This window comes from Nilaparvata lugens, chromosome 9, assembly GCF_014356525.2.
Source record: "Nilaparvata lugens isolate BPH chromosome 9, ASM1435652v1, whole genome shotgun sequence".
Taxonomy (NCBI): domain Eukaryota; kingdom Metazoa; phylum Arthropoda; class Insecta; order Hemiptera; family Delphacidae; genus Nilaparvata; species Nilaparvata lugens.
Window position 1 is genome coordinate 38678316 of NC_052512.1, and position 26786 is coordinate 38705101.

Below are 26786 nucleotides of genomic sequence, written 5' to 3' on the forward strand. Positions count from 1 at the left end.
TTGAGGTAAAGTTTTATAAAATGTATATAGTTTATAGTTTTAATAATCTCCACCCATATTTCTACTCACATTTTTCCTTTCTTTGACATGGTTCGAATTCCATTAGAACACTAGATAATCACTAGTAGCCTAGTATGGAGAAAAATATCATAAGAAGAAACAGCACAGCTAGATAAGAAGATACATTATAAATATGATTAGGAAGGAACATTTATGGAAGTAATTTGACTGCTATTCAATAACAAGAGAGTGATTTAATGGCTTCAAGGTCTGTGATGGGTCCAAGTTTATTTTCTACCTGTAGTGGACGGGAATCTGCAAATTGCGCCCAACGGTCAGAATGTGTTTGGCCACTCACAGATTGAACGTAACAAAGTGAACGTCCGTGACGTCATCACGAGTGATGCCATTTCGCTCTCACTAGCAGCCGACATTACGTTCTCCGACTGAAGGAGCGAAATTCAAATTCACTACAGTATCCTAAGGATGCTTCAAGCAAAACTTTACTGTATTATGACAACATATTAGCCAAGTTAATGAGATACATATTTCTATCCTATAATTCTATTCTGATTGATATTGAAAGATTGGGCTAGAAACATGATTGTACGAACAATCATTTATTGAGATACAGTAATCTTGAATGAATAATCTCTGTCAAATTGGTTCTATAGTGAGGTCCACGTTATAATGACAGTATTTGATTAACATTAGTGTTGCTATCCTTGTCTATCATTCGACAAAGCAGGTAGTACTATCCTTTTCTAGCTCCGCAACGATGCCAAATCTGTTTGTGACAACGTAGAAATATAATTAATAAAGGCAGAGAATAGTCAACACTGTTCTTCTATCTTTATCCACTGCCATTATAATGTGGACCTCACTATAGCAGCCTACATTGGTACCAGATTTTTTAAGATTGGACCAATATTAACTGAGATATGGCAGCTTTAGAGGTTGCTGACCCACCTTAAGAGGGTTATGTAACGTTATTTTATTGTTTGAAATGACCTAAAATCGCTTTCTATTAACATTCAATGCGAATAGAGATTGTTGCATTATTGAGGCGACTCTATCATCATGCCTTGGTTTGCACTGCAACCACGTATATAACTTTCAGTGGTCACCTATAGTGAGGTCCACGTTATAATGACAGTGAATAAAGATAGAAGAATAGCGATGCCGATTCTCTGCATTAATTAATCATATTTCTACACCGTCAAAAACATAATTGGCATCGTTGTGGACCTAGAAAAGGATAGTACCACCGGCTTTGCCGAATGATAGACAAGGATAGCAGAACCAAAGTTGATCAAATACTGTCATTATAATGTGGACCTCACTATATCACTAAGGCTGCCATATCTCAGTTATTATTGGTCCAATCTTAAAAATTCTGGTACCAATCGATAGGCAATTAAATTTACTAAAAAAATTTATTCTTGTAAAGTTTTTGTAAAACCAACGGTTTCTGAGTTATTTAAGAAACAAACTTTTAAATGGCCGTCAGAATTTGAAAAATTATCTCAATTTTTTTGTAGCTTTGCCCAGTTGTTATAAATGATCGTGCAATCTTAAAAATTCTGGTACCAATCGATAGGCCATTAAATTTACTAAAAAAAGTTATTCTTGTAAAGTTTTTATAAAACCATCGGTTTCTGAGTTATTTAAGAAGCAAACTTTTACATGGCCGTCAGAATTTGAAAAATTATCTCAATTTTTTTGTAGCTTTGCCCAGTTGTTATAAATGATCGTGCAAAGTTTCAATTTCGTATGTTTAACCATTATTTAGTAAAAAAGTAATAAGTGAAAAATCAAAATGGCCGCTGAGTGAGTAACTGAAGACTTCCGGACAATTCAAATATGATATTTAGATATGTTTTTCACCCAGGAACAATGCCCTAGAGTGTTGGTAGGGAGTTCGTAGGCACCCTGTATACTTACCCAACTTTATTCCTATCCAGAAGACTGGGAAACATTGATCGGATATAGGCGCACGTACAAATCAACAGCAAAACAACTGTTAGGAGACTTTGGAAGTTGAAAATCGCCGACTGAAAATTGAAAATATTGTTAGTTGTTGATAGAGCCTCTCCATTACACATTACACCATCAAATACATAATTATGATCATTCTATAGTTACCTTAGTCCAGGCAATGAATGCTCAAAAAAGGTGTAGAGGGAAAAGTTTGGAAGACAATTTTTGACCCCGCAGTTCTGTTAAGGGTACTGAGGAGGTAAACATATCAAAAGTCCCCACCCCTAGCCCCTGTGCTAAGGGGATGGGGGTGGTTCAAAGGTACCATTTTTTGGTTTCTCGCATATAAATCGATAATTATGCATTTTACAGACATGACTATTCCATAAGAAATCAAAGCTTACATAATTTCCTACAATATTGATTTAACAACTTTTTCTCTATCTCTCTCACTTTTCGAGATATCCGCTCTATAAGATGTGACATTTTTGAAAAAAAAAACACATTTTCCTTCAATTTTTTGCTATTTTTGCTCTTATAACTTTTTGAATATCGATGGGAAAAATCCATGCTGATCATGAGCTTATGAACCATCAAATTCTCTTCAATTTGATGTATAATTTCACAAGTTTACACACATCCCCACGACTGTTGCAGCCGCTTCAGTGTTGAGTGTGATATCTTCATTTATGCAAAAATAGACAAATTGACAAAGGAATTTTGAGAGAATGTTTTGAACACAATTTTTGACTTTGCAGCTTTGTTGGGACCACTTAGGGGGTGAACATATCAAAAGTCCCCATCCCTACCCCTTGTGCTAAAGGGATGAGGGTGGTTTAAAAGTTGCATTTTTCAATGTTCTGCTTACACGCTCATATCTTGAGAAAAATGCGTTCAACCGACATGACTAGCTATTTAGAAATGAAGCTTGATAAATTCTCTATAATATTTGTTCTGTGGTGATTTGTCATTTCTCTAACAGTTATCGAGATATACGCTCTTAAAAGTGTAAAATTGTTAAAATAACAGCTTTTAATCCTATTTTTTATGTTTAAGGGCCTACAACTCTCCAACAATGCATCGTAAAAATGAATGCTCACCGTAGATTTGTAGAGCTTTGTTTTCTCTTTAATTTGATGTATTATTTCACTACTTATTGTTTTCCTTCTATTGTTATAGCGGATTCAATGTGGGGGTGAAATTTTCAACTCTGCAACAAGTGTCAACTTAGCAGTTCCACAACTTCAATAGAAGGGCTAGAGATGCGGATTTTGGGCTTTGTATACCTCCCAACTAGTCGTCATTAATCTACAAAGTCAAAAATTTTGTACCAGATGTTCCATCCTAGGTCTACCTCGTCCTCTCACACCATCCAAAACCAAATCCTGCATTTTAAACGAGAATGAACAGCTAATATTACATCAATCAGCTACCGTCTATAAAAGGCATTGACAAGACAGAGGTTCGGCAATGTTTTTCTCCTATCTTTCTCCACTGCCATTATAATGTGGACCTCACTATAGAGGCAATTCTAAAACTAATTCACTAATTCGAAAACAGCTCATTTATATTGCTCCAAAAATTATAAATAATATCCCAAATGATCTCACCAATCAAAAAGTGATTAAATATATCCCACCAACCGTTAAAAACTGGATAATTCAATCTTATTACTTCAATATCAACGTAATATAGGCTAGATATTTTCCCCTAATAGTTCGACATCTTATTTTTGGAATTATGATCTAAATTCTTGAGTTCTGTAATGTCTTTTCTTTTACTTTTGTTATAATGTAATTATTGCTACTCCTACTGGCGGACAAGTTATACATTTTCCAGTAGAAATCCACTATGTAGAATAAATAATACAGTGTAATATGTATATTAATAACTAAGTTATTTTGTTTTTGAGAACTTGTATTTTGATTTTGTATTGTTTACATTTTTGTGGAATAAATTTGAATTTGAATTAATATCCACTGATAGCTTTATAATTTATCAGTAAATATAGCAACATCGAGCTCTAAAATAAAATAACTTGATAATTAGCAGTCGATATAGCAAACATCGAGCTCTATGATATAATTTATTTAATGTTGTTTTCCATCACGAACTACTTAGGCTAGGCGCATACCCAGTTAGTCAAGCCAAGACATGATCAGACACGTTTAGTCACAGTACTTCACATAGTTGCTTATGATGCAACACACACCGATCAGTCATTGCAATTAGACATGTCTTCATAAGCAACTATGTGAAGTATTGTGACTAAACGTGTCTGATCATGTCTTGTCAACACACACCGATTAGTCATTGCAATTAGACATGTCTTCATAATCAACTATGTGAAGTATTGTGACTAAACGTGTCTTGTCTTGACTAACCAGTGTGCGCCTAGCCTTAGGCTACTATTAAATCACTTTCTTGTTATAGAATAGAACGACTATAGTGAGGTCCACTATATAATGGCAGTGGAGAAAGATAGAAGAACAACGTTGCCGAACCTATTTCTTGTCAATGCCTTCTATAGATGGTGGCAGATAAGGTTTATCTTTTTCCACTGCCATTATAACGTGGACTTCACTATAGTATTAGATCAGACTTTGTCCAATGCCAAATTTACTTAAATTACTATAAAATAGTATTTTTCATTTATTGACCATGTAATTGAGTCCCAAGATGAATGACTGGGATTAATAACATTTTCTATTCTTGCGTATGGCACCTACACATTAATGTTAATCTTTGTAATGTTACAATGCAAGGTTACAGTGAAATACGGATTTTCAGTTTACCCAAATCGTCCGACAGCGTTTGACCCAACATCAACTTCCAACTGACCCATTTACTATAGTGAGGTCCACGTTATAATGACAGTATTTGATCAACTTCAGTTTTGCTATCCTTTTCTATCATTCGACAAAGCCGGTGGTACTATCCTTTTCTAGGTCCACAACGATGACAATTATGTTTTTGACGGTGTAGTAATATAATTAATTAATGCAGAGAATTGACATCGCTATTCTTCTATCTTTATCCACTGCCATTATAACGTGGACCAGACTATACGGTCCGACATTGTTTATTAAACCTAAAGTTTACATAAAAATCGGATAGTGAATGGCTCGCTCGTGGTCCCATCTTACAATCTGATTGATAGCTCTACGCCTCCAAGCATTACCATAGAGAAACAATAGCGTAAGTAGATATCCCATGGTATAGGGCGTTCATGTTACAACTTTTACTGTTATCTCAAGCCGATTACTGTCGATTTTTACTGTTTTGACCGAGTGAGAGTGTATGATCGGCACAATTTAAGAGACTACAACCTCATAGAGCTTCACAGAAAAGATTTACGTGGACTATCAGCTTGAGATAACAGTAAAAGTTGCGACATAAACGCCCTATACCATGGTATATCTACTTATGCTATTGTTCATCTATGGTATTAGATAAGTTTTATATATATTTTTTTTCACAATTAGAGATGGGAAGTTCGGATCACTTTACTGATTCGGGTCAGTCGTTCACGTTCACTGTCGCGACCCGTTCAAAAAGACCCGTTCAATTGAACAGTTAATTCCCTATAGCTTTCATATAAACAAGCAAAAAAAAAAAAAGTTCACCACAGTTGATGTGTAAAGACAGTAAAAACAGGGGTCAAATAAACGGGTTTTTTGAATAAATGTGATCCGGATCACTCGTTCACCTTAATGACCCGTTCAATTCGAACGGGTCATGACCGAACAACACATCTCTATTAACAATATAGAATAGAATAGAATAGAATAGAATAGAATAGAATTGTTTATTGATCAACAAATATAACATAATATATATGGATCGTGTCAAGTTAAAAACTACAAATAAAAAATAAATAGGCTATAATAGGTACAGTCATGCCATGAGAAAATGTCTTAAATTAGTCGCGACAATAAGTTATTCCGTACAAGCAGGCAAAACAAGGTGAGTAGTTCATTCTCATTTTAAAGTTAACATGTGTAAATTTAACATTGCAATATTTGACTATCGAGATATTCCTCTATTGTATAGAATGCGTTACGTCTCAGCAGTTCTTTTACTATTCTCTTGAATTTGCTGCTTGGAAGACTTCTAATTGTTAAGGGAAGTTTATTGAAAAGAATAATCTGCTGGTATTTATGGCTTTTATAAGTCTTGTGCAGCCTTATAGAAGGTTTTATCAAGTCAAATTTATTTCTTGTGTTGTGATCATGATTTTCTTGCTGTTTCATAAAGTTATCTTCATTTTCCTTCATGTAAATTAGATTTACATAAATATACATACTAGCAAGGGTTGGGACGCTAAGTTTCTTGAAAGCATCTCTACATGACTCGTTGAATTTGAGTCCTGCAATGCATCTTATGGCTTTTTTCTGCCATAGAAACACTCTGCTGGCAGAAGAGCAGTTGCCCCATAAACGGAGACCATAATTTAAATGTGAATGGAAGAGACCGTAGTATGCCATCATCAAAACTCCAGGGCTGACTGATAGTTTAAGTTTACGTAGAAGAAAGGTGACTCTTGATAGTTTTTTACAAAGAAACTCGATATGGTCTTCCCAGCATAGCTTACTGTCCAGCATTAAGCCCAGCAATTTGACCGGCTTCGTGTAGTTTTTTAGGCTAGGATCTATTCTGCTCTTCAAGGAAAATAATATCCTCTCAGTTTTGGTCTCATTAAGACGGAGGCTGTTGGCATTGTACCATATTTTTGAGGTTTTTGTTGAAACGTCAAGGTCATGAATAAGATTTTCCGCATTCGCACCAGAATTGAGAATTGTAGTGTCGTCGGCATACAATATTAAAAGCATGGTATATTACAACTGAAATCATTACGAACACTAGAAATAAAAACGGCCCCAAAACAGACCCTTGAGGGACGCCTGTTTTCACGGCTTTTGGGCTAGATAGTTTATTATTTACTTTTACCACCTGTTGTCTATTGCTCAAGAAGCTTTGAATCAGAGTCAGCTCGCTACCTTCAATACCATAGTATCTCAACTTTTCAAACAATATTGAATGTGACATGGAGTCAAACGCACGACTCAGGTCCAGTAGATCACCAGCAACCATACATTGGCTTTCAAAGCTCTCAAGAATGTAGTTGACAACCTTTTCAATCGCCATAGTTGTTGAATGATTTGGTCTAAATCCAAATTGATTGGGGTTGAGCAAATTATTTTCTACAAAGTACTCATACAGCTGTTTCAGTAGACATGCCTCAATGATTTTACCTACGATCGAGACTATTGCTATTGGTCTGTAGCTTTCTGGCAGTTCCTTTTCACCTTTTTTATAGATTGGATTTATTATCGACATTTTCAAGCATTCAGGAAAAGCTCCAAGTATCATAATCAAATTAATTACACATGTCAGTGGACGGAGAATCGAATCGATAATGTTCTTCACCGTATAATTTGAAAGACCAAAGGTATCCTCACTTCTTGAGGAACTGAGATTTCCCACTATGGACTTCACCGTTTCAATGTCAACCTCTTTCCATGCAAATCTTGGTGCAGCCACATTTTTTAAATTGATGTTTTTAGTTTATTCAACTACAATAATTCCATCTGTGATATTAACATTGTTTTTAATTATATAGACTATATTGCATTTATATTGAGGTGACATTTGTAATGTATTTAAGATGTGTATTGTTTGATGAAATGTTTATGACCTGTGTTAATATTGTATTACATACGATGCATAACATTAAAATAAAATTGAATTGAATTGAATTGATGAGATTACATTTTTCCAGCATATCTTCCATTGTAACTGATGTAGAGATAGACATATCCTGAGCATGAACTCCTGCACTAAGAAAAAATCATTCAGTTTCTCAGGAGGAATGTTGATTGTAGTTGATGACTTATTCTTGTGTTTAGATTCATTGTTGATGATTTTCCATGCTGTTTTACATTTATTGTTAGATTCTGTCAACAGCTTGTCGTTGAGTGACAACTTTGCCCTAGCAATCGCTTCAGTGTAAAGTTTTTTGAAATCTTTGAATCTCTCTTTGTCTTCATTGGCACCTCGGATCTTCCAAATTTTATACAAGACTAACAGGTGGTTCTTCATGGTCTTGAGTTCAGGATTGTACCAACTATTAACATGCATGTTTGAGTCATTGGCTCTATTTTTGTGGGTTTTCATAGGGCAAAACGTCGTCAGGTATTGAGACAGTATATTCATTATATTGAGACAATATCAAAATACATTATGAGGTTATAGTCCTGGCCTAATGCCATTAAGTTATATCTGTCATGAATTTTCTGATTGGAATCAATTGAGTATGTTATTCTTATTACAAAATTAAACAACGGCCACTTATAAATTAAAAACATACTAGGCCTAGATCGATATCAACCAAAAATTTGATGACAGGTGTAATGGCACTGGACCTGGAATTACGTCCACATCATATTATTATAATATTGTAACTGGGCCCTCCTAAAGGACAAGAGGCAGTCAATTGATTAATATTTAATACATAGTAAGTTTTTTGATATGTTGCTATAAATGTGTTTGATGTATCATTTCTGTACAGGTAATCTAGAATCAGTTGACAATTAATTCACTATATTATAGCCTACTCAAGTCACTTAAGCTCAAGTGGAAAAACTCTAATGAAAAAATGCATAAGGCTTAAACGTACTCACCATATTAAAATTTATTTGAGAAGATTATTATTTGATTCAAATTAACTAACTCCAAGTCAGCAGTTCCAAATTTGAGGTTATCTTAATTTGTAATTTGTAGGTTAAGTTCTGGATCGGGTCTCTGGCCACAGAATCGTTACAGAATGCAAACTCGTCCAGAATTGTGTCACCAAAATCAGCCATCTTAAAAGAAAGTCAATCTATAAAAAAGATTGAAAGAGTATTTATTATATAAAGTATGTAGAAGTCTAGAGAAAGACTGAATTATAACATTCAAGTTCAAATTTAATGACAGTAATTGAAATCATAATTATTATGAATTTTAAATTTATAGTGGAACTGGACAAGATATTTCTTCATTTACTTCATAAATTGTTTACTCTTAACTCAAGCAATTTTAATTTTGTATAAGTAGCGTACAATGAGCAATGGAGCATATGTTGAAAGAATTTTAGAAGAAACATTTTATGGCCAATAAATGGTTCTGATAATTAAAATAATAAAATTTGAAATACATTTAAAAGATTTTTGCAACTCGAATTTGTATTTTGAATAGTGTAGTTTGTTTGATAATCGAAATCTCGATGGTGTTTATTGCTCATTTCTGATCTAGTTTGCAGTGTAAATTTTCAGTGAGTTCTCAGTACAGCACAGAAGAGAGTATGGCAGAAGAAACGAATATTGAAAATTTGTTAACTAGGGAAGATAGATATTATTGTCACAAATGTCAATCAGAAGTTCGAAACCTTTTACCTGTGAGTACTAAAATTTTCTTATGATTTTCCCCATTCCTTTCATGTTACATTGATTTCCATTCCACCATAACGTTCCACTCTACGCTGTACCTGACGTACTAAAGTTCAAGTTTTCTGATTTTATTTACTCATTATCAATATTGACTAATATATATTCTATGTAGGCCTATCACTATTCAAGTACCATAATAACACTGGCATCCTTCGTTTGATGGGTACAATGCTTCTTATGAAGATTAGAATGGACCTTTCCAATTAGCAATTTAATTAACTTCTATCAATATTGTCAAAGTGAAGGCTTGAATACTCATTAATAAATGACTAAATTTTTTTTCAAATTTATAAACATTCCAACATACAGAAATTGAATTGATTAGAAAAGAATGTGGGCTACCCTCCCTAGTTACCGCAACATAGCCTATATTGACAACTTAGTATCAATGTTTTTGATCTCATTGTTTACATTAATTTCAAAATTCGTTTTTTGAAACTCTGTAAGATTTTATTCTTGTCTGATAACTTTCTACAATTGTAGTATCGTACTATTACTATGAGCAACCTAACTATTTGTTTGAACTCACCTAATTACAATCATGTTGAAATCAAGGCCATCTCTATCTATTCAATTGAGATGATTGTATTATTCATTCATTATGTCACGAATTGATGAAAAATTTATAATTGAAAATGACTGATGAAATAATCAAAAACGTAAAATTCAGAACTAGGATTATAAAATCTTATTTATGATGCGTGGAATTTTTGGTTCCTGTTACTCACTAAAATTAAAAATGAAGTTTTAGAAATAATAAACTTATAACGTAGCTACAGAATTGCTAGAGTTAGGCTGGAACTTGTATGAACTTGATGAAAATTTTTCTACAACTCGATGGAAAGTGTCTGATGAAATAATCAAAAACGTGAAATTCAGAACGGATTATTAAATCTTAGTAATTATGCGTAGAATTCTTGGTATCTGTTACTCATTAAAATTAAAAATAAAGAATCAGATGATAATAAACTTATAACGTAGCTACAGAATTGCTAAAGTTAGGCTAGAACTTGTGATTCATGATGTAACTTGTTCATTTAGGCCTACTTGTAATATTTATGAATAATATCGTTCCAATTAGTTAGATGCATTAACTTATAATCGTAATAATATTTGTCATAAAATGATAATATGTCTGTGAATATTATTATGTCTTCTCAGTGCCACCGGAGATACAGCTAAAGTTTAATGAAATATAACAGTCAGAATATAGAATCAACTTATAATTTACCCTACTTTTTACTTTCTTCTTCTTCATCATCGTTACCCACATTTGTAGAATCAATAACTTCGCTAAAGCTGCGTTTACACCAAAGTTATTAAAAAAAGGTTAATAACTTGATCCTTATAGATTCTATTAGATTGAACATAACTTATCCTCCACATGATGAACATGTGGCATTGACAAGACAGAGGTTCGGCAACGTTTTTCTCTCCACTGTCATTATAACGTGTACCTCACTATAGAGTCGTCGATTTGGAATTGGACCTTCGATAAGTTCTATGAAGCGTCTACAATAATATAATTTATTATAGTTAATATAATTTATTATATAGTTAATATAATTTATTATATTTTAGCTTTTGAATTTGACCACATTTCTACATGTGGTATATTTATCGGGTACTTTGGTGCTTTACAAGTTGTCTGATATGAGTATTGAGTATAAATGGAACTTATATTAATATTGAATTGTTTCTAAGTTACTGTATGACGAAACTCTATGTTTGTAAAAGCTCTTGAATTAATAGAACAATATCGTGGCACCGAGCTTCGCTCGTTATTTTCATTTATTGATAAACAGAACACAATTCTTCAAAATGATTGGGGAAGGACTAACAGGCACAGCCCAAGACTGTTTCTTCCCCGAATTTTGATTTATACACTATGAATAGTCCAAAAAGTAGGTTATGTTCCATTTACTTGAATTCAGGTCCAATTTTTAGTCCAAACCTTAGACCAGTTACAAAATAGACACGGCTCATTATATATTCATATTGAAAGACGATGAAGCCAACATCTACTGCCATATCACCATATTGTGACGTCAGCATCGGATAGAAAACAATGTAAACAAACTCTGCAGAAAAGTTTTCTATCCGATGCTGACGTCACAATATGGTGATATGGCAGTAGATGTTGGCTTCAGACCTTCAGAGGCTAGACTTCCCAGCGTGTCTATTCTATAACTGGTCTAAGGTCCAAACATTTGAAAACAGAATAGATTGTTTACAGACCAAATTGAATACCGAAATAACACTCACTAATCACTCATGTAAACGGTAAAATAACTCTGAAAATTATGATGAATTTATCATAACATCGCAAAAATATGTTTTATTTTTAATATGATTATTATTTTTCATCAATTATGAATAATTTGACCTTTCAAACCCTTAAGGTTTCTTCATCTTTTAGGTCGTGTTTAAATTTTATCTTATGAATTTCGGGGACGTGATATTTTGATTTTCCACAGACGCATTCGCTTACTCACTTCCATTGATCCACAGACAACGAAAGTCTCACCTGTTTTTCCAAGGATAAATTATCCTTTTGATGTGGTTCAGCGAGTTTTCCTAGGGATGAGACCTAGTAAAATCGAATTTTTATATCAGAAACCTACTATGTTCCAAATTTCGTGAGAATCGTTAGAGTCGTTTTCGAGATCCGTTGAACATAAACAGATATAAAAATGAACAGATATAAAAATATAAACAAATATACAGAAATTGCTCGTTTAATATGATAGGATAGAAAACTCAATGCGCCGTTAAAAACTGGATCACAACAGCTGGAAGACATAATATAGAAAACATAATTTCGAACAATATGTGAGCTCACTTACCTAATGTATTTGCACCCCCACTTTAAATTTAATTTTATTACTACTACACCTGCTCTAGAACATGGGTTTCCCATAGTTGAGTAGGTTAATTTCCGAAAAAAATGCAATTTATTTATTATTATTAGACGAAAATCCAAATAAATGCTGTAATTCACCCCGAAGACTTCTGCTACTGCAAATATTGACAACAGGGTAAACAGCTAGATGGAAATTCGATGAGCGCTACTATTCAAAATCTATTTGTCAGCCCGGGAATCGAACCCAGTACCTCCTAATTGTCGGTCAGGAATGCTTTCCCTTACACCAAACTGACAATCTCTGGATAGCAGCGTTCATTTTATACGAAGCCATAGCGGCCAGCCAGTCTACAGATGAATGAGCGCTGCTATCCAGAGATTTTCAGTTTGGTGTTAGGGTAAGCATTCCTGACCGACAATTAGGAGGTACTGGGTTCGATTCCCGGGCTGACAAATAATATTTGTATAGTAGCGCTCATCGAATTTCCATCTAGCTGTTTACCCTGATGTCAATATTTGCAGTAGCAGAAGTCTTCGGGGTGAATTATAGCATTTAATTTGGATTTTCGTTTAATAATAATTAATTCATTAGCATTTGAATAATTGCAATATCTCAGTAATTTCCATCTGTACAATTTATTTATATTTGTAGTAAATTTCATATATTGTATTTTTGAATATTATGTACATTTTATTGATTAGATTGCTTGTTTGTATATTAATGGAAATGAAAATTATTATTGTTTATATTACAGGGCTTCCAGTGTCCATCATGCCAGTATGGCTTTGTAGAGCTGATGGAACAGCCGGAAGCCAATGATGAAAGTGATTCATCATTCTCCGATGTTGATGACTTTCACCCGGTTGAAGTAAGTAGCTGATTTCTTTTTACTTTCCTTGTCCTATTACCATAGTTAAAGAAAGTATTGCTTTCCAAAAAAATTAAGGTGTCCCAATTTGTAAATTTCTATACGTTTCAAGGTCCCCTGAGTCCAAAAAAGTGGTTTTTGGGTATTGGTCTGTATGTGTGTGTGTGTATGTGTATGTGTGTGTGTGTGTGTGTGTGTGTGTGTGTAGCTGCGAACAGATATACGCGCCTACAACCCGCTCCGCGCCGGCTCCGCCCTCGTTCCTCCATCGCACCGCAGTCGCTCCGCCCCCGCTCTGCAGTCGCACCGATCATGAACGTTACGGAAGATGTTAGCTCTTCTCGCGTTCCACTCTTGCTCGCCGGTCGATCATCAATCGATCTGCTCGAGTGACGTTCGGTTGCGGAGCAGAGCGAAAGTCTGTACGCACCTTATGAGTTTATGTGCGTCTGTGTACACGATATCTCATCTCCCAATTAACGTAATGACTTGAAATTTGGAACTTAAGGTCCTTACAATATAAGGATATCAAAAAACTTTGAAGAATATCACGAATAAAAAGTTTATTTTCAGCCTTTGCACAGCCTTAATCCTTTGTAAATCTCGAACACGGAACTACGGATTTGCACTGAAAATTTTAGTTCAGAAATCCGCTAAAAGGCGCCACCCAACGTGCAATATTTAGCTTCTAAATTTGAAAAAATAGGAGAGACATAGCACTTACAATCAACACAGGCAGTTCAGTCCTGCCAACCTGATTGTAATCGATGATAGATACATCGATCGTATTGCTTCACTCGCAAATTTGAACGTTTGATACCACTTGTCTTGGCTTTTCACTATCAAAAATAGTAGTAAAATCTGAAAATATGGACCAAAATGGATTATTAAATCTTCGGAATCTATCTTCGGAATTGGCAGGCACGGGAGGTGGGCGCAGAGAAGCTCGGAGGAACAGAGACAGGTGAATATTAGGTTATTATCATGGCATCTAAACAGATGCTCGGTTTAACCTTCCGGCAGTCGCGCTGTTGTAAAAAGTACAACAGTGTCAGTTTTTGCATTCCAAAGCTTTCCCCCCATCACTCCACTGAGTTGCAGTTCAACCGAGCAATGGATCAGACTTTAGGTGCCATTTAGTCGCGACAGTGCATAAGATAGGGAAAGACTGTATACGGGGACTGTATTTAATTTTTTTTAAATTACTTGGAGGACAGTGTCCAAGTGCCACCCCGCTGTAGCCGCACCTGATATTAATATTCATTAGATAGGCTTTAGCCTATTTTTTCCCTAAAAAAGTATTTTAATATGGCTACTTTAATTTGTTGATTATTAAAAAATAATTTCATATAACCCTTATACAGAGTGAGTCATATGTGTGGGAACCCTTCAATAAATTGGAGACTACTATAGATAATACTGTAACTTTCAGGATAAGTTATTGGTCAAGTCCTCACCTTTTGACGTACAACTGAATTTCAACCCCTCATAAGGGGGTGACTTACGGGTTGTAACTCAAATATTTTAAATGTAAACACTTATTGTGTGGTACATCATTTTTAAGACTTTTTCAGAACGAGAAAAATGACATCAATAAAAATGTTCTATGACACTTGTATCCAAAATGGCGGCTGATAGTACGTTATAAATTATTTCTTTAGAAACTGAATCTTTAATCAGCCGTCATTTTGGATAAAAGTATCATAGAACATTTTTATTGATGTCTTCTTTCTTGGCTTTTAAAGTTATTGACCGAGCGAAGTGAGGTCTAGGATTTAAGTCGACGGTTTGGCATTTTTCTTAATGTTTAAATGTTTATATGTTTTTATGTTGTGCATTTACGGCGAAACGCGGTAATAGATTTTCATGAAATTTGACAGGTATGTTCCTTTTTAAATTTCGCGTCGACGTATATACAAGGATTTTGGAAATTTTGCATTTCAAGAATAATATAAAAGGAAAAAGGAGCCAATATTACCGTGAAAATCAGACTATAGAATTATTCATCATAAATCAGCTGTCTAGTGGACTATAATACTACCCGTTCAAAAACATCGAAAATCTTGAAAATGTATCTTTCATTAACGTTAGTAGACAGTTGACTATAATACTACCCATTCAAAAACATCGATCATATTGAAAATTGTATCTTTCCATCAACGTTGTAGACAGTTGCAGCCAGACCTGATAACAGCGCTCACACTCACATTCCGGGACGACACGTCACGGTACGATATAGGACAGAAAGCTCTATGTTTATTTAGGATTTTCTCTAGACATTTTTAATTGATAAATTATGTATTAATTCTTGAGAAAACAACAATAGGTCAATGTAACTCACTGAGCGCGAGGTCTACTGTTCACAGAACCACTAGTGTACCACACAATAGGTGTTTACATCAAAAATATTTTAGTTACAACCCCTCATTTCTTCATAAACTAAAACTTCAATCAGCCGCCATTTTGGATACAAGTATCATAGAACAGTTTTATCATCTTTCTTGTTTTAAAAGGCCTCCTGCTTCTTGAACACCTCCAAAGATTCACATCAGGACCATCCTTTCAAAGACACTCAACATTTTCTCTTCACTCATTGTAGTTTTATCAATCTAACGTGATAATAGGGACTGTGCCTTACAGATATGATATGCCGGCTGCCTCACCTATAAATTGCATGATAAAGGTGATTAATGGTCTCCTGAAAAAAATTGTCTCCGGATTTGTTACCTTGTTGAACACATGGGATCTCACTGCAAAAGAACACACAAGTCATGGTTTACACATCAATAAAAAAGGGAAAATTAAAATAGCTAGGAGGCTTGATGCTATTATTAGGGATTCCCTGGATAGGAAAAAAGCCACTTCTAGTAGTAACCTTTATGAGTCCATGATTATTGAGCTCACAACTGGGCCATGTTTGGAGGGCAGTACTTCGTTGATTGGGGGAGAGGTTGATGCTGTAGTACCGGCTACAGGCGAACCAGATGTAGCATTAAATTTAAACTAATAGCTCCAGACAATGAAGTTGAACAAAGCTTCAGCCTACATGCAGAGGTAACTGGCTCTCTAATACCTATAATTTCGAACTCCATTAGAAAACCTAAACCTCCCAGAAGTATAATGATTGCTCATTCAAACCTCATTGATATACCTATAACAGCCATGGACAAGCACAGAAGGGGATCAATTGAACATCATGAAACTTATACAGGTAGGAACGTAAAATTGTGCTCCGTTAATGTCCAATGCATGCGGAATAAAATTAGTGAGCTTGAGTTACTTTGTGAGCTGCATGACATCGATGTTTTGTGCATCTGTGAACACTGGCTTGTTGAAGATGAGATTGAATACTACAGCAATTTGGCTGGTCTCAGGAAGGTAGCTCATTTCTCTAGGCAGACTTCAAGTGGTGGTGTAGCTGTTTTTGTGCGAGAGAGTATGGCATGGTCGGCAAACGCCCTAGACCTCAAAGAGTTCTGTATTGAGATGCATGCTGAGTTTGCTGGGATACATATTCCGGAGTTGTCACTTGTTGTGGTAAGCATGTATCGCTCTCCTAATGGAAATGTTGAATGTTTTTTGCAGCAGCTTGAATTATGTGTTGGATGTCTCAGTAATATTGGTTTGTTTGTAATAATTGGAACTGATCACAATATTGATTTGCTTGGCACGTCGGCAGCATCCTCAGGTTTTTTGAATTTGTTAAGAAGTCTGAATTTGTATAGTGCAGTAATGCAACCTACAAGAGGTAATGCTTCCCTTGATAATTTTTTCACAAATTTGGACCATTGGAGCTATGTTGCTGAGGTTAGTGTTGATCAGATTGCAGATCATAAACACATTCTCATGGAAGCCACTTTTATGGCAGATGTTGTTGGAAGTTGTAATGGTTCCAGTAGAAACGTTTCTTACAGAGTGTTCAATGATGGTATTGTCAGACTTTTCTGTAATTATTTGGGAGTTTGGGTTGACTCTTGGTTGGAATCTGTTATTGATATGCAGGCGGTTGGTGGTTTTCAATGTTTCTTTCATGCTCTCATGGATGGTTTCAAGTTTTTCTTTCCACTAAGAATGAGGTCGCTAAGTTCTAAAAGATTCACAACTATGAAGGGAAATTCTGTACCACAAGTAAAAGACTGGTTCACTCCTGAACTAGCCCGAATGAGAGATATGGTATCCATGACAAATGATTTAGCTAGAATCAGGCCTCACCTGGTTGAACTAGCAACTGGGCTCAAGAAGGATTACCGTTATAGATTGCGAGAGGCTAAGAAAAACGCCAATGCAAAATTCATTGCAGAGGCTCAAAATTCATGTAGGGCTGCCTGGAGTCTTATAAATTCACATAAGCCTAAATCAGAAGAAGGGGATCTAAGTTTCACAACTGCCAGTGAATTTAATCAGTTCTATGTCACATCTGTGGAGAGTATTGTGAATAATATTCCAAATAATATTGCAACCGATCTTCCCAATGCTCTTCAGGGTATTCCAGTTGTAGAAGGAAACTTTGAATGGAACCATGTGACACCTGCTGATGTTGTAAGCATAGTAAATAATGTTAGTGTATCAAAGGCAAAAGATATTTATGGAATAAGTGTGGCTTTTCTGAGGCAGATTATTTGTTTCTTGAGTCCAATACTTGCATGCCTTATCAATAAGTGTATCGATGAGGGTGTTTTCCCTGATGAGCTCAAGATATCAAGAGCAGTTCCAATTCACAAGAAGGGTGCTCTGGACAGTGTAAGCAACTATAGATTCATATCTTTGATCCCGGTGATTGCAAAAATTTTTGAGACGGTATTGTTTATTCAGCTGTACAACTATTTTGAGAATAATGGTCTGCTGGTTCCTGTTCAGTTTGGTTTCAGGAGAGGAAGATCGACTGTCTCTGCTGTGCAGACTCTCATTCAATCAGTCCTGGAGGCATTTGAGAATGGAAGATCTTCATCGCTTTTGCTCTGTGATTTATCACGTGCCTTCGACTGTGTCTCGCACAATATTCTATTGGGAAAGCTGGAGAAGTATGGCCTTGGAGTCGGTGCTGTCAGACTGATGAAATCATACCTGAGTGATAGGTTGCAGGTTGTGGACTGGAATGGTGAACTATCAAGTCCTGCACCCTTGAAACATGGAGTCCCACAGGGATCAGTTTTGGGACCTTTGCTCTTTCTCATCTCAATAAATGATATATATTATTCAGTAGATGGTGGTGTTCTGTTATTCGCAGATGACACATCACTATTTGCGGATCATAAGAGCGTAGATTCTGCCAGGCTTGCTGTGAGGGAGCTGTATCATAGTGCGTCTCAATGGTTTGATCTAAATAAGCTGGCTCTTAACAGTGACAAGACTCAGGAGCTATCATTCAGCCTCAATTCTGGGATTGCCACGGGTACTGTGAAGCTCTTGGGGTTTTCCCTGGATAGTAGGTTGACCTGGGAGGCTCACATCAGCCAGCTCTGCAAAAGGCTAAGTAGGGTCATTTTTCTGCTTAGAAGGCTTGTATCATGTGTGCCTGACGGTTTTGTGCGCCAAGCTTACTTTGCTTTTTTCCAGAGCCATATTGCATATGGTACAAGGCTGTGGGGGCACGCTGCGAGTGTGAATAGGGTGCTATTAATGCAAAAAAGAGCCATTAGAATTGTGATGAGAGCTGGTTGGATTGATCACTGCAAACCATTGTTTGTACATTTACGAGTGATGACAGTTTACAGCCTGTACATATACGAGTGCTTGGTTTCGGTTAGAGAGAATATTCATTTGTACACCAGGGCCAATCAGATCCACAGTCACGCTACACGGGGAAATGGAAACCTGGTCCTGCCGGGGTGAGATTGGAAAGATCCAGGAAAAGTTTTCCATATCTGGCATCAGATTTTTCAATAGGCTACCTGATGAAGTAAGAGAGCTGCCTCTGGTGAGCTTTAAGAAGCGGGTCAAGTCATGGCTGGTCGCCAACCCGTTCTATTCCATTCATGAGTTTGACGAGTCTGACCCAAGCACTATGTAAATTGACTGTGTAAAGCACTAAGTAAATTGCCGACTGTGATAATAGAGTTTCTATGGTTTTAGTTTGTTCACGATTTATTGTAAAAGTAGGTATAGATTAAAATTAGAATAGGCTGTATAGACTGTGATAGAATTGAAGTTTAGTAATTGTTTATTGATATTTCTGTATTATTATCTATTATTTTCTTGTGAGAAACCGAATAGCTTTGAAGCCTGCTCTTGCACTGCATGTTGTGTATTATCTTTATTTATGTATTGTTATTGTAATTCTGTTAGAAATTTTATTGTAATGACATGGCCTAGTGTACTGTATGTATTTTCTGGCTGTAATAAAATCATTGAATCTTTTCAGTTTTTTATCAATCTGTATTATTTTATGGCAAATAAATGAATTTGAATTTGTAGTTGCCCAAGTCTCACTGGCATTCTGGCATATATAGGAGTACTGGCACAATAATTTGTCCTGTATAAGAGAATCAAGTAGACCTTAATAGTTGAAACGTTTTCTTTTTTTTCAGATGTTGAGCTCAATTCTATCTTCGGAATTGGCAGGCACGGGTGGAGGGCGTAGAGGAGCTCGGAGGAACAGAGACAGGTGAATATTAGCATAGATAAACAATAGCGTGAGTAGATATCCCATGGTATAGGGCGTTTATGTCGCAACTTCCACTGTTATCTCAAGCCGATTACTGTTGATTATTGACGATTTTCACTGTTTTGACCGGGTAAGAGTGTATGAACGGCACAATATGAGAGACTACCAGCGTCACACAGCAGCATAGAAAAGAACTACGTGGACTATCGGCTTGAGATAACAGTAAAAGTTGCGACATGAACGACCTATACCATGGGATAGTACATTCATTATATCCAGCATATTACCTATACATTGAGTTAACACATACTTAGCAAATAGCTGGAGTTAGCGAATAGCTCGACTTAGCCAGCTAACTCCAACATTGTGATTACCCCTAAAGAAGGCCAGGAGTGGAACTCACGTAGGTCACGAGGACTAATCAGTCTGCAGAGACTGCCAAGCATATCACACTGGATTGCAACAAGCAACCGAGTGATGAATGGGATGTTAGTATAGGGAAAAACTCCTGGTTCTTGTAAAGGACACAGGTATTGGTTTGCCTAACTAACATACTACTTGGGAACACAATAAGCTTCGGTTGACGTGTGGGGTTTTTTGAACCTTTGGATCCTTGAATCCGTCCCTTTAAAATAATAATACAGTGAAATCTCTCTTAACGGACACCTCCAAATAACGAACATCTCTCAATAATGGACAAATTTTTATTCCCCGCCATTTCTCCGTAAGAAGAATATACATCATTATCTCTAAATAGCGGGCTCTCTCAATAACGGTTAAGGGACACTTAAAAGGGACAAATTTGTGAAATAACTGACACCAAAAAAGTGGCGAAATTTGAAAGAATTAGAACAGTATTATACTATTATTAAGTTCTATGTACTGTATAGAGTTCTCTTTCTACAATGCATTCATTTAAGGCCACTTCATGCAACAAGCGAGATGAAAGAAAGAAAGAACATTACTGTATTGAAGTTAAAACAACGGCACTGCATAACTTATCAACAGCATATTTATGTAGGCAAGAAATGCAAAGAAAATGCATCGATCAACAGAAAGAAACTGGACTCGATGCAGAAGGATTAAAATTGATTTTGGACGTCGAACTACCACCAGCTAACAAGGTCACCTATTTGAATCATAGTGCAAGATACACACTATGACTTTGTTATGGTCGGGGTTACCTTCTCTATATCAAAAATCTGGTGTGGCGCACTCACACAACTTTCCTTGCCGTTATGAAAATTGATCACCTGACGCTAGTGTTCTCGCGCATATCAAGACTACTTATAAACAAAGATCTGAGCCAGCTGGTGACAGGACAATAACGTTGGAGACATACGAGGTCTGCTATCTCTTCATAGTGAATCATTTAATAGAATAAACAGTTGCCAACAGTTTGCGATTGGATAATCACATTTTCTCGACTTTCGTGCTTATTTTCAATTTTAGGTGAAAATGTTACTGAACATTAATTGTAGAGATTTTTATGCTCAATCTTTTCCACTTGAAATTTTTCGTTTAAATTGTATATGAAGCCTGATAGTTGGGAATCTAAAATCAAACTTTGCATAGATGGGGCGGAGCTCCTGAAATTTTTACAGATATGAGACTCGTGGCAGTTGATAGAGCTTATCAATGACTTTTTTAGGTATAAATTTGATCAAAATCGTTGGAGCCGTTTTCGAGAAAATCGCGAAAACCACTGTTTTTGACAACATTTTCGCCATTTTAGCCGCCATCTTGAATTAAATTTGATCAAAATTGTTCGTGTCGGATCCTTATAGGGGAAGGACCTTAAGTTCCAAATTTCAAGTCATTCCGTTAATTGGGAGATGAGATATCGTGTACACAGCGCACATACACTCATACACACACACTCACACACACACACACACACACACACACACACATATATATATATATATATATATATATATATATATATATATATATATATATATATATATATACAGACCAATACCCAAAAACAGTTCTTTGGAGTCAGGGGACCTTGAAACGTATAGAAATTTAGAAATTGGGGTACCTTAATTTTTTTCGGAAAGCAATACTTCCTTGCCCTATTACCATAGGTAAGGGAAGTAATAATAATATTGTGACTGAACGTGTCTGATCATGTCTTGTCTTGTCTGGTGTGTGCCTAGTCCTAGACTAGGCGTACACCGGTTAGTCAAGACAAGACTAGTCACGTTTAGTCACAATACTTCACATAGTTGCTTATGAAGACATATCTAATTGCAATGACTAATCAGAATGTGTTGCGTCATAAGCAACTATGTGAAATATTGTGTCTGATCATGTCTTGTCTTGTCTTGACTGTGTGCCTAGCACCTATAGGATTTTAGTCCCTAGATGCACGAATAACTACCATTTTGATCATTGAGAGAAGAGTAGCAATGTTGAAGTAGTGAGTTTTGGGTTGCAGATTGGAGCCGGTGGAAAACATTCTACAAGATCTGCTGTTGAATTTGGCCGGACTTGGATGGGCTGGCCAATGGAACACGCAGGGCACCTATCGCAATGCTGCCAACGGCCACCCTGTGTAAGTAGGCCCACACTTATTTGTCGCCCCAAACTGCGGTTTATCATGAAAATTGTACTTTGTGATTGCCAATGAAATAAATAAATAAAATGTAGAGGACCATATTGAAATATGTAGATATTTGACCGAGCGAAGTGAGGTCTAAGGCTCAACTCACACTTACGCGACTCAGGTCGAGAAGAGACTCGACTCTAGTGGAGAGCATGTGTTTTCAAATGGTTACAGTCGCGGAGACTAGAATCGACTGGTCTGAGTGTCACCATTTGGAAACACATGCTCTCCACTAGAGTCCAGTCTCTTCTCGACCTGAGTCACGTAAGTGTGAGTTGAGCCTTAGACCACACTTTGCTTGGTCAATTATCTACATATTTCAATATGGTCCTCTACTTTTTTATGTCGCGTAAGTGTGAGTTAAGCCTAAGATCCAAGTCGACGTTTTTGCATTTCTCTTTATGTTTATATTTAATACAAAATATTATATAACTCACTACAAAGAGTATTATACAGGGTGATTATAAAAGAACTTTACAACTTTGAAAGCACATAAATATTTATTGAAATTACTTACAGAATTGAGAAAGGTGTAATTTTGTTACAAAACACTTCAAGTTTAAGGTGTGGGTGCTATTTTGGTACGATGTGACAGCTGTTGGTTATGCGACATACATCCCACCGATAGTCGATTTCTTGCCACACTCGTACCAGCATATCAGGCGTAACTTGTGCAACCGCAGCGATCCGAATGTGATCCGATTTCGGAGGTCATTAAGATTGTCTGGTAGAGGCGGAACATAAACCTTATCCTTAAACCCCACAGGAAGAAATCCATCAGTGTTAAATCCAGTGAGCGAGGTGGCCATGCAATTGGCCCTGCACGGCCAATCCAGCGGAGTTGAAAGCGAATGTCTAGAAAATCCAAAACTTCTCCATGGAAATGAGCTGGTACACCGTCATGCTGAAAGTAAAAGGACACTTGTTCATCTTGTTCAGCATGACGGTGCACCAGCTCATTTCCACGGAGAAGTTTTAGTTTTGAAATTCTGCTTTCAACTTCGCTGGATTTACCATATCGGGCCAATTGCATGGCTACCATGCTCACTGGAGCGATGGATTTAACACCAATGGATTTCTTCCTGTGGGATTTCATTAAGGATAAGGTTTATGTTCCGCATCTACCAGACAATCTTAATGACCTCCGAAATCGGATCGCTACGGTTGCACAACTTAAGCCTAATATGCTGGTACGAGTGAGGCAAGAAATCTTTCATCTGTGGGATGTAAGTCGCATTACCAACGGCTGTCACATCGAACCAAAATAACACCCACACCTTGAACTTGAAGTGTTTTGTAACAAAATTACACCTTTCTGAATTCTGTAAGTAATTTCAATAAATATTTATGTGCTTTCAAAGTTGTCAAGTTCTTTTATAATCACTCTGTATTATAACTCACTACAAATACTACAAAGTATTTATAACTCACACTTACGCGACTCAGGTCGAGAAGAGACTCGACTCTAGTCGAGAGCATGTGTTTTCAAATGTTGACACTCAGACCAGTCGATTCCAGTCTCCGCGACTGTTACCATTTGGAAACACATGCTCTCGACTAGAGTCGAGTCTCTTCTCGACCTGAGTCGAGCCAGTGTGAGTTGAGCCTAAGATTCAAGTCGACGGTTTTGCATTTCTCTATATGTTTATATTTAATACAAAAGGAAAAGGAGTCTCCTTCGAACGCCAATATTACCGTAAAAATCAGAATTTAGAACTAGTAGTTCTGTGAACAGTAGTCCTCGCGCAGTTATAAAATAATAAGCTACTTCGAGTTATCAATATTGCATGCCTCATCGCTTGCAATCAATAGTCCGCAAGACAGCTGACTTTTTACTAAGTTACATTGAGATATTAATTGCATTCGTCATTGCATGTAATTGACCAAGCGAAGTGAGGTCTAAGATTCAAGTCGACAGTTTTGCATTTCTCTTCTTATGATATCTCTCCTCTTACATAACTAGTAGTTCTGTGAACAGTAGACCTCACTCAGTTTTCTCAACCACAAGTATCTGATGTCACCTGTTCTAGTTGAATCATAATTTACTCTTGAAAACTGTTATTTGTTTTCTTCTAGAACAAAACCTCACTTATGTTAATAAACTCAGTTCACGTTTGAATTTGTATTCCATATGATGATTTATCCAGTTTCGTGATAATCTTTCCATCTGATAAAAATATTTCTCAACTAATTTAAAATTAATTTTTTCTATCAAGAATATTATAATAAATTCAGTTTATTTTATCATTTTATATTTTATCTTTAATCACATATTAAATTTGTTTTTCAAATGTGAGAATATTGATACTGATGGGCACGCTTCATAAAAAATATTGAAACCCTACCTTATAGACATAGACTCGGCCAGACATCTGTGTAACGCATGCAATGAATAATCCACTTGTCAGCTGATTGATTATGAATAATTCTATAGTCTGATTGATCCTATCTTCAAAGTAGATGATATATATAGTGATATCAGAGTATGGAGGAATTCTTTTTCTTTTCATATTATCCTTAAAATGCAAACTTTCAAAAAACCTTGTGCAGTTGAAAAAGGAATATTCCTGCCAAATGTCATCGAATTCTATCAACGCGTTTGGCCGTAATCACGTCACATACAGACAGACAAAAGCAAATCAAGTTGAAACATAGACCTCACTACGTTCGGTCAAAAATGTAAAGGACCATGTTGAAATATGTAGATAATTGACCGAGCGAAGTGAGGTCCAAGATTCAAGTCGACGGTTTGCATTTCTCTTTATGTTGCGCATTTACAGCGAAACGCAGCAATAGATTTTTATGAAATGTGACAGGTATGTTCCTTTCTGAATTTCGCGTCGACGTATGCATAAGGTTTTTTTGAAATATTGCATTTTAAGGATAATACAAAAGGAAAAGGAGTCTCCTTCGAACGCCAATATCACCGTAAAAATAAGAATTTAGGATTATTCATCATAAATCAGCTGTAGAGTGGATTATTAATTGCAAGCGATGACGCATGCAATTGATATCCCAATGTAACTTAGTAAAAAGTCAGCTGTCGTGTGGACTATCAATTGCAAGCGATGAGGCATGCAATATTGATAACTCGAAGTAGTTTATTATTTTCTCCCGACTTTTGTCTGCTTTCAACTCGGTAAGCTTTTGATGATAGTATCATGATTGTTTACAACAAATTACTAGTAGTTCTGTGAACAGTAGACCTCGCGTAGTAATAAACCACAGTCTCCTCTAATACTGTCCGTCAGAGTAAATTCTGTCCTGTCCTGTCGTGTCGGCGAGATATCGGTGTATAAACGACTAATGGCTGTTTGGGTTGTTGTATCGACAATTTGATGTAAACAGCTATGCTACTTTAGTGAGGTCCACGTTATAATGACAGTATTTGATCAACTTTGGCTCTGCTATCCTTGTCTATTATTCGACAAAGCCGGTAATACTATCCTTTTCTAGGTCCACAACGATGCCAATTATGTTTTTGACAGTGTAGAAATATAATTAATTAATGCAGAAAATCGGCATCGCCATCCTTCTATCTCTATCCACTGTCATTATAACGTGGACCTCACTATATCATTCACTCTGATGGACAGTATTAGAGGAGGCTGTGGTTTACAAATGCGCGAGGTCTACTTTTCACAGAACTACTAGTATTTAAAAAAAAGTCGAAACTGTACTGTATCTTCAGCCCCATTTGCTCACCATTGTTTACCAATAACGTGAAGACTTCTCTCAGTTCTGGAACAGTTCTAAATATTTACCAATAATGTGTACGTTCTGTGTACAGTAAATTGTTCCAGTTCCAATCGTAAATTGTTCCATCACGTGACTAGTGCAAAATGTTCCCATGAAACGCCATTTCAAAATCGTTGGTTCAAGCTTTTGTCGCGCACTTATAAAGTTGATTTACACCAAAATTTGTCGTTTACTAGCTGTGTTTAATGAAGAAAGGATGTTTTACAAACTTACCGTCTAAAAAAGTGAAAATGATGTCAAAAACAGGGTTTTTCGCGTTTTTCTCAAAAACGGCTTCAACGACTTTGATTAAATTCATTACCTAAACTAGTCATTGATAAGCTCTATCAACTGCCACAAGTCCCATATCTGTAAAAATTTCAGGAGCTCCGCCCCATCTATGCAAAGTTTGATTTTAGATTCCCAATTATCAGGCTCAGATACAATTCAAACAAAAAATTTCAAGTGGAAAAGATTGAGCATGAAAATCTCTACAATTAATATCTTGTAACATTTTCACCTAAAATTGAAAATAGCTTGAAATTCGAAAAAATGTGATTATCCAATTGCCAACTGTTGATTCTATTAAATGATTCACTATGAAGAGATAGCTGACCTCGTATGTCTT

At 36.1% G+C, this 26786-nt stretch overlaps 1 protein-coding gene and 1 long non-coding RNA gene across 3 annotated transcripts in view; one reads left to right on the top strand and one right to left on the bottom strand.

Annotated features, from left to right (window-relative positions):
- Window positions 1-1922: 1922 nt before the first annotated feature.
- Window positions 1923-10014, bottom strand: LOC120353139. Its single transcript, XR_005572203.1, has 3 exons — window positions 10000-10014; window positions 8664-8863; window positions 1923-2054 (listed from the first exon to the last, which is right to left on the bottom strand). It is a non-coding gene; the product is annotated as an uncharacterized LOC120353139 (long non-coding RNA).
- Window positions 9276-26786, top strand: part of LOC111060210 (E3 ubiquitin-protein ligase Iruka) — a 28385-nt gene continuing 10874 nt past the window's right edge. Inside the window, exons 1-4 of one of the 2 annotated variants that reach the window (XM_039435836.1) lie at window positions 9276-9418; window positions 13089-13202; window positions 19730-19806; window positions 22253-22369. In XM_039435836.1, the coding sequence (XP_039291770.1) occupies window positions 9326-9418; window positions 13089-13202; window positions 19730-19806; window positions 22253-22369 (401 nt within the window). In that variant the 5' untranslated portion in view covers window positions 9276-9325. Of the gene's footprint in view, window positions 9419-13088; window positions 13203-14056; window positions 14167-19729; window positions 19807-22252; window positions 22370-26786 lie in introns of those variants that run through there. The other variant, XM_039435838.1, reaches the window with a different exon arrangement.